The sequence below is a fragment of the Peromyscus leucopus genome, chromosome 5 (genome assembly GCF_004664715.2).
Source record: "Peromyscus leucopus breed LL Stock chromosome 5, UCI_PerLeu_2.1, whole genome shotgun sequence".
Taxonomy (NCBI): domain Eukaryota; kingdom Metazoa; phylum Chordata; class Mammalia; order Rodentia; family Cricetidae; genus Peromyscus; species Peromyscus leucopus.
In genome coordinates, this window is record NC_051067.1 from 9,434,230 (window position 1) to 9,451,328 (window position 17,099).

General features: G+C 45.8%; 1 protein-coding gene across 3 annotated transcripts in view; it reads right to left on the reverse strand.

Moving 5' to 3' along the window:
* Positions 1 to 3,242: 3,242 nt before the first annotated feature.
* Positions 3,243 to 17,099, reverse strand: part of Faf2 (Fas associated factor family member 2) — a 44,414-nt gene continuing 30,557 nt past the window's right edge. For all 3 annotated transcript variants that reach the window (XM_028863753.2, XM_028863752.2, XM_028863754.2), the window contains 6 exons: positions 15,615 to 15,700; positions 15,439 to 15,530; positions 13,489 to 13,666; positions 9,780 to 9,951; positions 8,726 to 8,869; positions 3,243 to 6,339 (listed from right to left, as the gene is read on the reverse strand). In XM_028863753.2, the coding sequence (XP_028719586.1) occupies positions 6,157 to 6,339; positions 8,726 to 8,869; positions 9,780 to 9,951; positions 13,489 to 13,666; positions 15,439 to 15,530; positions 15,615 to 15,700 (855 nt within the window). In that variant the 3' untranslated portion in view covers positions 3,243 to 6,156. The remainder of the gene's footprint in view (positions 6,340 to 8,725; positions 8,870 to 9,779; positions 9,952 to 13,488; positions 13,667 to 15,438; positions 15,531 to 15,614; positions 15,701 to 17,099) is intronic.

Sequence of the window (17,099 nt, forward strand, 5' to 3'; positions counted from 1 at the left end):
CTCCTATGGTGAAAGACAGGGTGGTCATCCCTCCTATGGTGAAAGACAGGGTGGTCATCCTTCCTATGGTGAAAGGCAAAGGGTGGTCCTCCCTCCTATGGTGAAAAGCAGAGGGTGGTCCTCTCCTAAGAGGCTAGTAAGGAGCTGCATTCAAGGGAACTAACTTTCTGAGGTAACTGAAATCCTCTAAAATCTCCATTTTTGGTGAATGTATCAACTTTTGTAAAGACTTAAAAATCTGGGTACTTATGTAAAGTGTATCTCATTAAAAAAAATTACCAAGGGCTATATATTGCTCGACAGTTAAGGAGTGTTTATTGCTCTTGTGTAGGACGTGAGTTTGAATCCCAGCACCCACATAGTGGCTCGCAACTGCCTATAATGCCTGTAATTCCAGTTCCAGATGATCTGATTCCCTCTTCTGATGTCCATAGGCTCCTGCATAAACTGGTACACACACATACACTCACACACACACATAATACATAAAAAAAATAAAATTATTAAAAATAACAGCAGCTAGGCATGGTGGCACACGCCTTCAATCCCAGAACTTAGGAGACTGAGGCAGGCAGATCTCTGCGAGTGTGAGTTCAGCCTGATCTACAGAATGAGTTCCAGGACAGCCTGAGCTACACAATACAAAGACCTTGTCTCAAACAAAACAAAACAATTAAAACCAAACAACAAAAATCCCATACCGACAAGGTCTAGGATGCTTGCTTAGGTTTAATTCCCAGCACCACAAGAAAAAAGAAAACGTTATGGAGCGGAAGGGACGGCTCAGTGGTTAGTCCTGGCTGCTCTAGGAGAGGACCCAGGTTTGGCTCCTAGAACCCGCCACGTGGTGGCTCTTAACTGTTCATAACTTCAGTTCCGGGACATCCAACTCCCTCCTGCCTCGACACTATCAGGCACAGAAGTTGTATACACGACGACATGCAGGCAAACAAACTCTTAAAAGTCTTAGGGGGAAAAAAGGAGCAAGAGCAAAATTTTAGGGAATCCTCATTGTATTATGTGGGAATCCTGGGTTGTCAATATCTGGAGACTGCCTGGTAGCAGTCACATGGGGACAAAGTGGTCCAAGCGGTGGCACGTGCCTCAGCAATGTACTTCAGGGCCACCCACGGGAGTGACAGAACAGACCCTGCTTCCTGTTGACAAGTCATAGGAAACCAAGTGGCTTCTACTAACAGGCTGTTTGAGTTTATGTAGCCCGGGGTGGGTTTAACTAAACCTTCCTGCCTCAGCCTTCAAAGTGCTGGTACTGGAGAGGTGGCCATGCCCAGCTTTCCACTCACAGGCTTTACCTTACAAGGAAAGCCTCAATTTTGGTGGTGGTGGCGGGGTGAGTTTCGAGACAGGGTTTCTCTGTGTAGCCTCAGCTGTCCTGCAACTCTTTGTAGACCAGGCTGACCTTGAACTCAATAGATCCACCTGCCTCTGCCTCCCGAGTTCTGAATTAAAGGCCTGCGCCACCACCTCCCGGCTGCAAGCCTCAATTTAAAGAAAAGAAACCTGGGATTTTGGGATGTCATCCTGAGAGTTAGCAAAAGGATTGTGGAGGCTCATCAAGCATGGTAGCTGAGCTCAAAGGTGTGTGGAAGGGCTTCTAACAGGGGTGAAGAGCACAGGACCAGGGGCATGGCTCTGCAGGTAGAGAGGTGCTTGCTGCCAACCTTGACGATTAGAGTTCGATCCCTAGGATCTATGGTGGAAGGAGAGAACTGACTCCTTCATGTTTGCCCTTGATTCTCAAAATAAATGAAAATCTATGTTTTTGTTGTTCTTAAGCACACCGTTCCAAAGGTGCTGCAAAGGAGGTATGTCAGAGCCAGGCGCTACCTGCCAATGAGCAAAGTCCCACTTCACCCCAACCCCTTGTTCATACTTGGGTGAGTTTTTGTTGCTTTTACAAGTCTAGGAAGAGACCTCAGATCTCCACGCACACTGGGCCAGTAGTCTGCTATTGAGCTGTACTCCAGCCCACCCAGGCAAACCTTCACTGAGCCAACTACACATTGCTGAAAACATGATCCGGGTATTTAGCAAACACCTGCTGTACAACACTTAGCAATTCACTCAGTCCTGCTAAAATACTACAGCCAGGCCAGGAATGGTGGTGCATGCCTTTAATACAAGCACTTGTTCATCTGAGTTCAAGGCCAGGGCTACATAGTGAGTTCCAGGTCAGCCAGGGCTACACAGGGAGACCCTGTCTCAAGAATTAAATGCTACAGCCAGTCCACTTTATAGCTGAAACCTTGGCCTAAAGAACAGAAGTCATATGACCAGAATCACTGCCAGGACTTTAAACCACTTGGGTCTGGCACCAGAGTTTAAATTGTTATATCTTCTGACTTTAGGTGAATAAACCCTTGCAGACTGTCTGGGCAGAGGTTAACTTTATACTTACCATGTACTTTAAAAAGACGGAGCTGGCCTGGTGGTGGTGGTGCACGCCTTTTATCCCAGCACTCAGGAGGCAGAGGCAGGTGGATCTCTGTGAGTTCGAGGCCAGCCTGGTCTACAGAGTAAGATCTAGGACAGGCACAGAGAAACCCTGTCTCAAAAAACTGAGGGGAAAAAAAAAAAAGATGGAGCTCTATACACATGTGATGCAGATACAAATGCAGGCAAAACACCCATACACATAAAAATAAAGGTTAAAAAACGAAGCTCTCCTCCCCCATTGTTGAGACCCAAGAGTGGGCTGAGAGTGACAAGGATCCATGGAATTCTCCGATGAGTTCCCTGTACCAGGAAAGGGCAGGGAAGAGAAAGGCTGGGGCTTGGATGAAGCAAGAGCAAAGGTCACCCCTGGATGGGACTCCCCCAAGTTCTTTGCTAGATACTTCGAGAACAGCTCTGCTTACAGGGACAGACAGCTACTCTTGCGTGACAATGCTCCTCCAAAATACATTCCTGTGGGACAGGGAGCCAACACTGACTTTTCATTTACTCTTTCAAACTTCTCCCAAGGCAAGCCAGTCGTTAGCTTTGTTTACAATTGGGGAAACCACAGCTGCCTGAAGTCACAAAGCTCATCAATGACAGCTGAATCTGACCCCATGTCCGTCCCCTCTTCCTATACTAGTTAGCTGTTTCTCACAGGGATACAGTGTATCTGTGTGAGGTCTATTTTAACTCCAGGATTCTCGAGATTCTTCTCCACATTGCCTTTCCCCTTCCCTTCTCATGGGAAAGTTTCTAGACAGAAAGACCCACAGCTGGTTGTATAATTTTTTGTTATAAAACGTTTAATGTTAACCTACAATACAATGTAAACCTTTATGAAAAAATTTGAAGTACACTAGATTTCTTCAGGAAATTGTTAACTACTCAGCTGCAGCACAGGATGGGGCACTGCATCTTTTGTGGATGGATATTCTGTTGCTGTGTTCTTCTCAAGTCAGAACCTCCCCCAGACAAACAGAAAAGCCAACCAGCTGGAAGGTGGTGGTCCCTGTTCAGCACCGGGTGACACCTGACTTTGTGTTCTGGGGGATACTGCTCCTTCTCAGTCCATTTCTGAAACTCTTTCGTTGGCCTTGGCACCATTAGCAATTTTCGTAATAGCTGATCAGTTGGAGACTCTAGTTTTAAAGAGACAGGACTCTCTTGCCATCTCTTCTCTATTATCTCATGTGGAAGCAAGCCAGGAGGAAAAAAAAAAACCTATCTGCTGCAGACAACTCAGCAGAGGAAGACCAGACAGGACCCACTGAGGCTGCAAAACTTCAACTCACTCAGGCACCACTGCCTGGTCATCCCCATGGCCATTCAGCTGAGACTACTTCCATGGGGAGCAAGGGACAGAACTGGAAATAAATGCTTCTATCATCCATGACTTGCCCAGAAGCAATTTAGACACCAGCAAAAGCTAGATCTCTTCAGGCTCACAGGTCTTAGGGAGTCACAGACTGTGTGGCATGAAGGGCACTATGTCAAATCCCTATTCCACCCAGGAAGGGGGAACTGCCACCCAGACAGCAGAACTAGGGCAGCAGGAAAATGTCACTGTTCCACAGCCACTGTCGAGCCTGGTGTGGTGGTGCACACCCATGGCCCCGCACATGAGAGTGGGAAGCGGGAGGGGACGAGCAAGGCCAGCCTGGGCCACCAAAGCTGAGAAAAAAGCTAAGGGGAGGGGGGAGATGACAAGAGTTGGGCAGGTACTTCACACAAAGCCTCCAGTCCACGAACAGGCTGTCCTCAGAGGTCCCCTGGTTTTCCTCCGCCCTCTAGTATCTTTTTGTAGCTATCAAAAGGTGAGAAGCATAAAATGCACACGTTACAGAATGAGATTAAGGGGGGGAATCAGAACTTCCTCAAGCAGGTGTGAGCAAGACTTCCATAGTACACCTGCCTGTGTGCCAGGCAGACAGCCTACACACTGGGAGAGAGGCTTCAGGTGACAAAGTCCCTCTGCGGGGCTGTCACTGACAAGACTTCACCTCAGGGCCATCTAGGCCCATCTCTGCTGTTGGGCATCAGGTGTGGTTTCTCACCCGCCCTGGCAGCCAGTCAGCAGAGCTAACGTTTCCTAAGGTAGAATTTCGAGCCCTGCACTAAGGCCACAGGACAGACATTCTCAGGTTTTCCAAAGGACTCCATGAGGCAGCCTCACTATGCTTATTCTAACAGTGGAAAGCTACAGAGAACAGGAGCACACTGTTACAGAGAGCAGTGGCTTTAGTTAAGAGGGGCTTCTGGAGGTGACCAACACAAGCTATGCTTTCTCTTGAATGGAATGCCTTGCTTCATGGTACACTAATGACTACAGTCAATTCAAAGGGTGGCAGTATGAAGCCTGTATCAGTCTAGCTAGTCCACACTTTGGAAAACTTGTCAGTGCACACTGGTGTGTGTTAATGCATGGCCTAACCATGTACCCACTACCATGAACTCAACCACAGACGAGACATTTAGAGGAGAAAGCTCCCACTGCTTCACCATGGCAAAGGAGAAAGGCTAAGAGCTGCCTCTGCTAAGTGGCCTCATCAGAGAGCGAAGTGTGCCTTCCAACAACTTACACAGGCCGGGAATCTCATTTCCCCTTGTTTCCAGACAGGGTCTCACTATGTAGCTCTGGATGGCCTGAAAATCAGAGCTCTGACTTCCTCTCTCTCCCACTGCTGGGACTCCAAGTGTGACCACCATGCCGGCTATGGTTCTATGTTTAAAACATCATTATCACACTTGCACTCCAACAGGACGGGCACCCGCAGGTGGAACGGTGGGCCCAAGGGTGGGTCCCACTAGTCCTTTGGGAAGGCACCAAGCTTGACAAGTTAGGAAAGCTGGGAAGAGCAGCATGTGCAGAGAAGAACCAGAGCTCTCCACCACCACCTGGTACAAATGCCAAGGAAAAGCTGCAGTTATGTGTGAAGGTGAGCACACACCCCACACACAGGTATAAACTGTACACACACAGCCTTTGTGGGTCACGAACCCAGAATTCCTCTCACTGCTCCAAATGGTATACACAAGTGGCAGAACTGTACCCAAACAAATGACCTCTCTGGGAATAAGAGAGGGGCAATGGCAGACATAAGCACAAATTAGCCCAGGGCACCTTTATTACACTACCTTGGGCTAAGGAACCCACGGCATTGGCTCTTTATCAAATAAATTTAAGGAAAAAAATACACCTAGGTCAGCCTCAATCCTTTGGTCATTATCGTTACAAAACAAACAGAAACAAAGTTATTCGTAAACTGCAGGCAGCCTGCTGTCCTTTCCATACTGGCTTCCCCTCTTCCTCAGGAGATGCTGCTGTAGCTGGTTGATGGAGGTTTCCATTTGTATTTTCTAGAAAAGCAAGAATGAATGAGAGACAGTGGGAATGTCTCCTTCCCCACTTGGACAATGGATGGGTTGGAGGAGAAGTCTCTTCACTGGAAGGTGTGTGGTAGAGGCTGTGGGAAGGTAAGTCTGCCGAGCAGGTGTGTTCATTGCTGGCCTAGCACACGCACACAGGCTGTGACTCTTGCAGGCAGCATGGTTTCTGATCCTTCCTTAGGATGCAGCAGTTTTCTTCAAAAAAATATTGTATTATAATAATAATAATATGAATTTATCTCTTGTTCTCTCTTTTTGTTTTTCCATTTCTTTTAGGGATTGGGGTGGGAGGGAGGAGGCATAAAACTGTCACTCGTCTGTCAGGTCCTGAACAAAGAGAACCTCTGTGTGGCTGAGTCCCGCCTCCTGCAGCGTGGGGGGGTTGGGCCATTCCTCTGAAGGGACACAGGGCAGGACCCGTCTTGGGAAATTGGCTTCAATCTGGAACTTCTCAGGGCTTTCCTTCAAGGAGAATAAGAAGTCATGGATGACCTGTAAATGCCACACAGAAAACAATACAGTGAGGAGACACACTGTGAAGTCAGATGTTCCCAACTTTCCCCAGGATGACCCAGGTATACAGTAGTCATATTACAATGGAATTGAACGTATGTTTAGTTCACTGGAAAAAAAACTGTGTTTGCTCTTTTTAAGAATTCACAAGGAGCCAGGCAGTGGTGGCGCACGACTTTAATCCCAGCACTTGGGAGGCAGAGCCAGGCAGATCTCTGAGTTTCAAGCCAGCCTGGTCTACAGAGTGATTTCCAGGACAGCCAGGGCTATGTAAAGACCCTGGCTCAAAAAAATTCACACAAGCCTATCACTAGCCCTCTGAATTATGTTTTATCTTTGAGAATCTGTCTTTAAGTAAAGCTAAACCGTTTTAAAGTTTATTAATTTGTTTATTTGAGAATCTCACAATGTAGACCAGGTTGGCCTTAAATTCAGAGACTGATCTGCCTCTTCTGCTTCTTCCAGTGCTGAGATCACAGGCATGTACCAGCATGGGGCCATTGCACCCAGCAGAGTAAACAATAGGTACTCAGAAATAACCACAGTTACAGAAAAGCTACAAGTGTAGTACACAAAATATATTTCTCTTTGAGGTAGTCTTAAGAGGTCTGTCAACCTGGTGTCCCTTTACCCCAGAAGACATTATTTTGTTACACTTTAAATGACTTCAAAATCAGAAAATTTAATTGACATATTATAAAAATTTATACACTCATCCTTCAATACCATGGAGGATAATAGTTTTAGGATCGCTCCCCTAAACTAAAATCATCAGACACTCAAGATATATCTCAAGCATTCTTCTGTATCCTTTAAATTGTTTAAAGTACTTATACCTACTTAACTGATAATATTATACAAGTTACTGTTTTGGGGATTTTGTTTGTTTGATTGATTGAACTAAGGTTATCAGTCTTGGTGGCAAGCACCTTTTAAGCACTAAGCTACCTCACTGGCCCTTACTTTTGAGTTTTAGGTAGCCCAGGCTGGTTGTGAACTTGGTATACAGACAAGGCTGGCCTTGAACTCCTGATCCTTCTGTTTCCACTTCCCAAAGTAGCAATTACAGCTATGTGCCGCCACTTCCAGCATTCTTTTCTTTCTGTGATGACAATGAGCTGAGCAGCAGCTGGATCTCCTTTACATTTGAAAGGAAGTCAACTGCTTAAAAAAATGTCTTAAAAATTATGTGTATATGGTTGTCAGAGGATGGGGGTGGTACTGGGTGGGTATGTACACACGAGAGCAAGGCCCATGGAGGCCATGGGAGCTTGAGTTACAGGTGGTTGTGAACCACCTCAAGTGGGTGCTGAGAAGCAAATTCAGGTTCTCCGGATGAGCAGGAAGTGCTTTTAATAACTGAGCAGTTCCAGCTGCTGCTTTCTGGACCACCCATAGGATCTAAGGATGGTTTTCCCCTGTGGTTTAGTCTTTTTTTTTTTTTTATCCTTCCTTCAAGACTGGGTCTCATTGTGTTGGCTGTGACTGGCTGAAAATTCAGTAAACAGACCAGGTTGAACTCAAACTCATAGAGATTGGCCTGCCTCTGTGGAGGCACATTTATGTGCCTAATTAAAAATTCCAGGGCTTAGAGGAATTAAAAGAACTGCCTGCTCTTCTGAGATCTTTAGTTCAATTCCCAGCACCCACATGGTGGCTCACAACCATCTGACTGTAGTCTCATGTAATTCTCATGGAATCTGATGCTCTCTTCTGGTGTACACATAAAACATTAATCCCAGCACTGGGGAGGCAAAGGCAAGCAGATCTCTCTGAGTTCAAGGCCAGCCTGGTCTACAGAGTGAGTTCCAGGACAGCCAAAGCTACAAATGAAATCCTGCCTCGGAAAAACAAACAAACACACATATACATAAAATACATAAATCTTATTAAAAAAAAAAATCCAGGGCTGGAGATGTAGCTCAATGTTGGAATGCTTGCCTAGCATCTGGGAGACCCTTAATTCCATCCCCAGCACTAAAAATAAAACCCAAAGAATCAGAGGTGTGAATGCTCTACTCTCAATGTAAGTAAACACATAAGTGGAGCTATCTGCTTCTCTTCCAAGTCACTGCCTCGTTTTCATTCTGTTTAGTCCTTTGAGACCGCAAGTGTGTCTAGTTCAGAACACAGTGTATTTTCAGTTTAAAGTTGGGGGTGGGGAGGAGCCACATCAAAGGGCTCAGCAGGTAAGGGTCCTTTCTGCCAAGCCACAAGACTCCATCCCAAGGACCCACACCCAGGACACTAGGCTCCCATGACTTTCCTCTGGACCTCCATATGCACACCATGGTGCACACACACAAACACACATCTATAGCCTAAATCTACATAGATCATCTGGCTCCTTATCAGTGATCCTTACTGTTAGAGACTGTGAAAAATGGAATCGTCTCTCTACTCTGGAATCATTGGGTAACTTGAAAATGATCTTGACACTTTCAGGGTCATCTGGGGATGGCTCAGGAGGCAGGCATTCCAACTTTCTTTCTTTTTCCTCCTGTAAATTCTAGAAAGACACAAAACAAAGGTAAGGATTTGGCTCAAACAGGGAAACAAGAAACCAGGAATACAATGGCCATGTAGGTTTATTGTGCACCAGGAAGAAAAATTAATGAACAATTACTATAAGGAAACTCTCCTGGGGGCTGGCAGGATAGCTCATCAGGTAAAAGTGCTTGGGCTCTGAAGGTACAAGCCTAAAGAAGACCCGAGTTCCATCCTCAGAAACTGTGTTGAGGGTGGAAGGAGAGAGAGTCCCCGAACTGTCTTCTGACCTTCACAGAAGCCCTGTGGCATTGTATGCCAGCACTCACACATCACACATACACACCGACAAAGTCTCACTGACTGTTTGAATGAGGCAGGGTCTCATTAGGTAACCCTGGCTGGCCTAGAACTTGATATGTAGATCAGGTTGGCCTCAAATTGACAGAGATCCATCTGCCTCTGCTTTCCGAGCGATGGGATTGAAGGTGTGCGCCACTACACCTGGCTGGATAAAATTATAAAACAACCACCCCTGAAAAACCTACTTGGCAAGAAATGAGGAACAACTTCACTGTACCACCTGTATTGCTGACTATGTTTAGGCATTTGATTATTTAGAGGAAAAGGGATCCTGGCTGTAAGCAAGTGGCAATACACAGTGAAATAACACCGTGAGCGAAATGCCAGTTTGCTGACACTGATACCGAGAACAAATGAGGTGAGAAACAAGTCACCCACAATCCCAACACAACTCCGGCTTCTCACTCACTCTCTCTCTCTCTCTCTCTCTCTCTCTCTCTCTCTCTCTCTCTCTCACACACACACACACACACACACACACACACACACACACACACACACACACACACACGTCCTGAGTGACAAGGTCTCGGCATGCTGGGAATGACAAGGACAGAGACAGAGCTCACCTGCCGCCTTCTCTCCTCCGCCAGCTTCTGCTGCTGCACCTCCTCCTCCTTCCGGCGCTTCCTCTCCCGCTCCTCTCTCTTCTTCCTTTCTTTCTCCTGGTCCGCCCTGAGGGAAGCCAGGTAGGCTTCGTCCTGCTGTTGTCTCAGCACTTGGGTCTGGTTCCTTTCTTCCCTGTGGACAGATCAAAACCATACAAACGAACTCCAGCTTCACAAAGCTGTCTTCTAACCGTCCTCCTCCTCCTCCTCCCACTCTGCACTCTAGGGATAGAACCCAGGGCCATCGGTGTGTTAGCCAAGTACATTTCTTGACTGTGTTCCTCCCACTTCCCTTGTCTTGAAGGTTGGCCCCTAGCTTGAGGTCTTCCTGCTTCAGCCTTTCAAGTACTGAGATTAGAGACATGCCCACCATGCCCTGCTCCTGGTTTTTATCTTATTAAAAAATGATTTTTTTCTGAGGCAGTGTCCTGGTTGCTGCTACTTATTCACTTGTCAACTTGACTCAAGCTGGTTACCTGAGGAGAGTGAAACACACCTGGGAGAACGCCTGGCTTAAAGGCATTTCTTAATTAGTGATTGAGGGAGAGGGTCCAATGAACTGTGGGCGGGGCCATCTCTGGGCTAGCGGTCCTGGGTTCCATAAGAAAGCAGGCTGAGCAAGCAGGTAGCAGCACCCTCCATGGCCTCTGCATCAGCTCCTGCCTCCAGGATCCTGCCCTGCTTGAGTTCCTGTCCTGACTTCCTTGGATGATGAACTGTGATGTGGAACTAGAGCAAAATAAATCCTTTCCTCCCCATCTTGCTTTTAGTCATGCTGTTTCATCACAATGATGGAACCCCGGCTAAGACACAGGATCTTACACACCTCAGGGTGGTCTCAAAACTCACTATGTATTCAAGGATGACCTTAAACTTCTGACGCCTTTCCCAAGGGTTAGGATTCCAGGCAGAATCGAACTCGGGGTTGTGCATGCCAGGGAGACACTCTACTAGCTCAGCTACATTCCCAGTCTATCTTCTCTCTCTCTTTTGTTTTGTTTTTTCCAGACGGTTTCTCTGTGTAGCTGTGTGCCTTTTCTGGAACTCACTCTGTAGTCCAGGCTGGCCTCGAACTCAGAGAGTTGCAATCCTCAGCTCACTGCAGCTGTGTTACCGGCCCATCAGCACTTCATCCTGGTGGGGCCTCAGAGGTCGCAGCCCTCCCTGAGGGTCTGCAGTCAGTGGTTGTTGGGGGTAGCACTGATAAGACAGGGTTTCTCTGTGTAGCTTTGTGCCTTTCCTGGAGCTCACTTGGTAGCCCAGGCTGGCCTCGAACCCACAGAGATCCGCCTGGCTCTATCTCCCGAGTGCTGGGATTAAAGGCGTGCGCCACCACCGTCCGACTCTATCTTCTCTTACACTGAAGATTTGGTGGCAAGGTAAACATGCTGCTCCGAAAAGGCATTTCTGAAGCAGAGCAGAGTCTGAAAGAGCCACATCTTTCCTCAGTGGCCAGCCTCATGTGGGATTCGGTCAGGATCAGAATCTGAGAGTCAGACAGTAACCAGTACCTTCACCTGCTGATACCTCACTGGCTCTCCTCTTACTTGTTCGACAATTTCATGATTTACACAATGACCTTTATTCATCTTCCAACTTCCATTCCCCTCCCTTTCCCCTGACCTTCTCAACAAGTCCTCTCCGACTGTCTGTCTGTATGTGGCCAATGAGTTCCGTTTCTTGCCAGAGGGTAGTTGGGAGGCTATTTATGGAAGCATGGGTGACTTATCAGTGCTACCCCCAACAACCACTGACTGCAGACCCTCAGGGAGGGCTGCGACCTCTGAGGCCCCACCAGGATGAAGTGCTGATGGGCCGGTAACACAGCTGCAGTGAGCTGAGGATTGCAACGGCTGTGCTGTGTCCAGACGACATCTCTTCATCCCCGGCTTTGACTTCCTTTCTGCTCCTACTTCCCGAATATTCCCTGAGCCCTGAAGGGCACGGTTACAGCTCTTCCACTTGAGAGCCAAGCACGTCATCATCACTATTCTCCACACTTTGGCCAGTTATAGGCTTCTGCATGTTTTCTCCTACATGTATTTATTTGCACATGGTACAGGGATGGAGTGAGCACCCAACAGCACAATGTGGAGGTCAGAGGACACCTGGGGTCAGCACTTTCCTTCCACCATGTGGGTCCTGAGGACTCAGACTTAAAAACAAGTGCCACCTGACTGGCCCTCAATCTTTAAAAAAAAAAAATTATTCTTATTTTTTAAATTGTGTGTGTTGGCCGGGCAGTGGTGGTGCACATCTTTAATTACAGCACTTGGGAAGCAGAGGCAGGCAGATCTCTGTGAGTTCAAGGCTAGTGTGGTCTACAGAGCTAATTCCAGGACAGCCAGGCCTACACAAAGAAACCCTGTCTAGAAGAAAAACAAAACAAAATTGTGTGTGTGTGAACGTGTACAAAGGTGCCCTTTAAGGAGTAAAGCTGTAGTTATGAGCTGACTGTCTTAAGTGCTGGGACTTGAAATAGGGTCCTCTATAAGAGAAGTGCATGGTCTTAACTGCTGAGCCATCTCCCAGGCCCTCTTTTGTGTGTGTGTGTGTGTGTGTGTGTGTGTGTGTGTGTGTGTGTGTGTGTGTTTGAAGACAGGGTTTCCTGTGTATCTTTGGGTGTCCCAGAACTCAATCTGTAGACCAGGCTAGCCCTGAACTCATAGAGATCCGCCTGCCTCTGCCTCCCGAGTGCTGGGATTAAAGACGTGCACTGCCGCCGCCACCACCACCCAGCTTACCTTATTTCTTAAGACAAGGTCGCTCAATGAATCTGAAGCTTGCTCATTGGCTAGACCACAAGGATCCTCCTATTTCCAGTCTGCTCAGCATTGGGACTGCAGCTGTACCTAGCTTTTCGTGTGAGTGCTGAGAATCTGAACTTAAGTTCCAGTACTTGCAAAGACAGCACTTTATGGAGAGTCAACTCCTCAGTACCTTCTGATGGTTGTTTATGCCTTTATCATGCTCATGCAATGAAGTCTGCACTAGATCCTGGAAGGACATAATTTAAACACTGCCTGAGAGCTGAAACAAGTGAAGCTAAGTGCTTCCAGAGTTTGCTGAACTGCTTGAGTAAATTAGTCAAAGTGCAAGCTGTGGGAGTCTTGATATATGGTTCTAAAACTACATGCAAAACAATGCAGGAGTTGCAACTGGCATCTACAGTGAAAAAGGAGAAAGGTGACAGCCTTGAGCTCTCGACAAGAGGGTCGGAAGTGAACTGATTAAGCAGACACCTAGCTGTAGTCCACTGCTGCAGAACCACTTACACACCTGGTACCAGAAGTGATGTTCTGAGTATGGCAAGGTAAGCAGACCTTTTGTTTGTTTTCTATTATTATCTTCAGAGTAAGCAGACAGAGGTGTGCCCAAGTGTCTACAAAATTAAAAGTACCCTAGAATTATGACTGATTTCCAATTTCTTTGACTTTCCCATTTCAAATTTTCTATAATTATTGTATATAATTCACGTAATGGGGGAGGACTTATAACCAGTCCACCTTTTTCACATTAAGTTCTTTCTATAATGTTCAGCATTCTAAGATATTCTTCAACATGAAGCAAAGGCTTTTAAAGTGCCTAGGACAAGGGAAAGAAGTTTGTGGAGCCCAAGGTCAGCCATTCAGACACATCTGTCTCTTTTTAGAAGGGAACTCCCTGGTACCTTTCCAGGCGTTCTGATACCAGGTAAGTCTGGTTTGCGTCCATAATAAATGTCAGCTGGTTGATGAGGTCATCAGGCTGAATGAGGCCTTCTAGCCGTCCCACCACAGTCATTCGGCGATCTTTCAACATAATCATAGCCAGGAATGGATAGGTATTCTCTCGTAAAGCCTGTGAGACTGACAGACCCAAGAGATCAAGGGTAAGACTTGGGGAAGAAACAGATCAACCTTCTGACTTTGCATACTGAGTGACAGAATGCTTTAATCTTGGCTGGGGAAAAAAGAAAGGTGTCATTTCTTCTCTGCCAATTTTTTTTTCTACTGGCTTCTTTCTTTTTCTTTTTTATAATAACTGCTGAAAATACACTTACAGAGTTATTTCTTTTTTATGTATATCAGTGTTTTGTCTCCATGTATTTATGTGCACCACATGCACAAACAAATGGTACTTGTGAAGGCTGAAAGAAGGTGTCAGATCCCCTGGAACTGGAGTTACAGATGGTTATGAACTGCCATGTGGGTGCTGGGAATTGAACCAGGTCCTCTGGAAGAGCAGCCAGCGCTCTTAACCACTGAGCCATCTCTCCAGCTCCTCTACTGTTTGTTTGTTTGTTTTCTCTACAGGTATGTGCAGAGATCAGAGGATAGCTTTCTGGAGTTGGTTCTCTCCTTTCACCAGGTAGGCTGAACAAACTCAGCTTGTCAAGCTTGGTGGCAAGTGCCTTTCCCAACTGAGTCATCTAACTAGCCCTGCCTGGCTTCTTCACCTTTTCTGTCACATGTTTGTATCCTAAACTGAGGTCAGTGACCAGGACAGGACAACCCTTTCTGATGAGCTGTCCTTATCATGCTGGGAAAGGCTGCAAGCCTCTAGGACAATGTCTATTGAATGGAAGAAGGCTCTACAAGGAACCAGTTACTGCTTAAGTTATAATTTCTCCAAATATCAATGAAGGGTCAAAGCCAAAAGCAGACAAGGCTGCAGTTCTCAGCTGCATGCTGTTGGTCACGATTTCTTTTTTTTACATTTTTTTGGTTTTTTGAGACAGGGTTTCTCTGTGTAACAGCCTTGGAACTCATTCTGTGGACCAGGCTGGCCTCGAGTCGGAGATCCCCCTGCCTCTGTCTCCCAAGTGCTGGGATTAAAGGCGTGCGCCACCATCACCCGGCTATTGGTCATGATTTCTACACACTACATATGCTCTGTCTTTTCTTCCTCATCTAATTTCTTTCGTACCTCATTTTCCTAATCTTTTTTTCTTCCCTTAACAAGGCTAATTTTTTCTGCTCCAAATAAAGTAAGAAAGTTGGTTTGTAAATAACCAAAATTTTACTATAATACAATTGCATCTTTGTCCTTATGTTATGAAAGAAGAAATTTTATAACTTTCTACAAAAAGTATCCTTTGTGGCATTTATCTGCCAGCTCTACAGAGCCATAATTGAATGGCAAAACACAGACTGCAGGACATGCCAAATGGTCACAAAACACTTAGGAGTAAAGATTAAGAACTAAGATGCAAGACCAGGTTGTGGTGGTGGTGCATGCCTTTCATCCCAGCACTTGGGAGGCAGAGCCAGGCAGATCTCTGTGAGTTCTAGGACAGGCACCAAAACTATACAGAGAAACCCTGACTCAAAAACAAACACAAAAACAAAAAACAAAACAAAAAAAATGGGCCTTAAAGTCTGTCAATCCCGATCATGCTTCAACTGTATGCTCTTGGATCTGTCTCATGTTAGCCTCTGAAACTGTTTCATAAAATCAAAGGAACAATACAACCTTCATCTCGCAGGACTCCTGACCAAATTAAGTGATATAAATAAAAACTACAACTAGTATTATGTTTACCACAAAACAATCACCCAAGAAATGGCATGGCATATTTTTCCAGACTTCCCCAAAGATATTCTGATATGCTCAATGAGGCAAGAGAAACACTACTTACCCCTGTACCCCTCAGGTTTGTTTGTGGAACAAGCCCAAAAGAGCATCCTGCTATTGATCAGTGTGACAACTTCAGGTGCACAGAGAGTGTTGCTATGGAACAGGATGAAAACAACATAAGACCAGCTTGCCAACTATAAAGTGTCAGAAAAGAAAGAAAATGACTCATTTACTTACCGACAGAACTCATCGGAGTCCTGGTGGTCATCTCCATGAAGATAAACCAAAAGAAATCGAAGTTCCCGCTTGGCATCATTAAGTGCCTGAGAGAGACAGAAAGTCACTGCTCACTATTAAGATCCTGAACTTCTATTTAGGCTAACGGTCCAAAGGATATAACTATGTATTATCAATAACAGCAACCAGGAAGAAGGGGGAGGGAGGGGGGAAGGAAAGCAGGAAGTCAAGCACTTCTGAAGCTTCTACCTTTACACCCACCCTGGCACTTTTCTCCCTATAACAAGTTCAAGCCGACAAGCTTTGATGAAAAAGGTTTTAGTGTTGTTAGAATTGACACTGCATCAGGCACATAAGAGTAGACAAGGTAACACAAACAAGTCAGAGAGAGTCAGCTGTCCATGGTTTAAAGATAAAACAGGAGACTGTGACTGTGTGAAAGCTACTTTGCAACTCTGGAGTTCTTGTTAATTTAAAAAAAAAAAAAAAAAAAAAAAAGAGCTGCAAAAATCAGTTGGATCCAGCAGGAACCAAGAATGAAGGACCAGGGCACCCAAAGGCATTCTAAAGAGCACAGGGTTTAGAAGATCTCCTAAGACAAAGCAAGTGTCCACGAATCTTGTATCACACATAGTATATTCCTGAGTAACTTCCACTCTAATGGTAGTCTACCCTCAAGATCATACAGAGAAGTGCTTCTCTCCCTCATCCCTGTTATCTGCAGCCCTGAGCAGGGTGTCTGAATTCTGTACAGCAGGCATGTAATGTTTACTGAGTGGGATAGCAGCAGCCACCAAGAAAACCAACTGTGAGAAAAAGCAGATGTGGGGGGAAAAGCAGAAGCAAGGTGAACCCCTACCTTCTCCCAGCAAGAATCAGAAATCCTGGACACTCCTAAATAGAATCATCTTTTAACTATGTCCATGGTGTTGATTATTTTTCTCTGACAAGCTATATATGCCTGTCACCCTGTTTTTCCCCTGAAAGGTGACAACTGAAAGGTTTTTGTGGCTTAGTTTGAGTGAAATGAGCCACCTAAATTCTAAATTCTATTCAGTTCTATAAAGGATCAAAACAAATTCAGGTTTTTGCCTTTAAGGTACAGTCTGATAACAGAGCAAAGACATGAACACAAATCACTATAAGGAGGAATGTAAAATTGCTATAAATTTAAAAATAGAGGAATGGAAAATAAAAGGGAAGGTCAGGACTTTAGAAAGCAAGGTAGGGCAAGACAGGGAACAAGTGGACTGGTTAGGGAGGATGGCATGAGCTGGTCTGAAGGATGGGCAAGATGCCCGTCAGTCACAGTGTTAGAAGGACATTCCAGGTGAAAGGAACAGCAGTAAGCGAGGCACTGAGGTAGGGAAGTGTTCAGGGAAGGGTGTGATTGGAACCCAGGGCGTGAGGAAACAAGTTATGCAAAAAAGACATCAGAGAAGATTGGGATTAGATCAAGGAGGGCCTAGATAAAAGGTTTGGTCC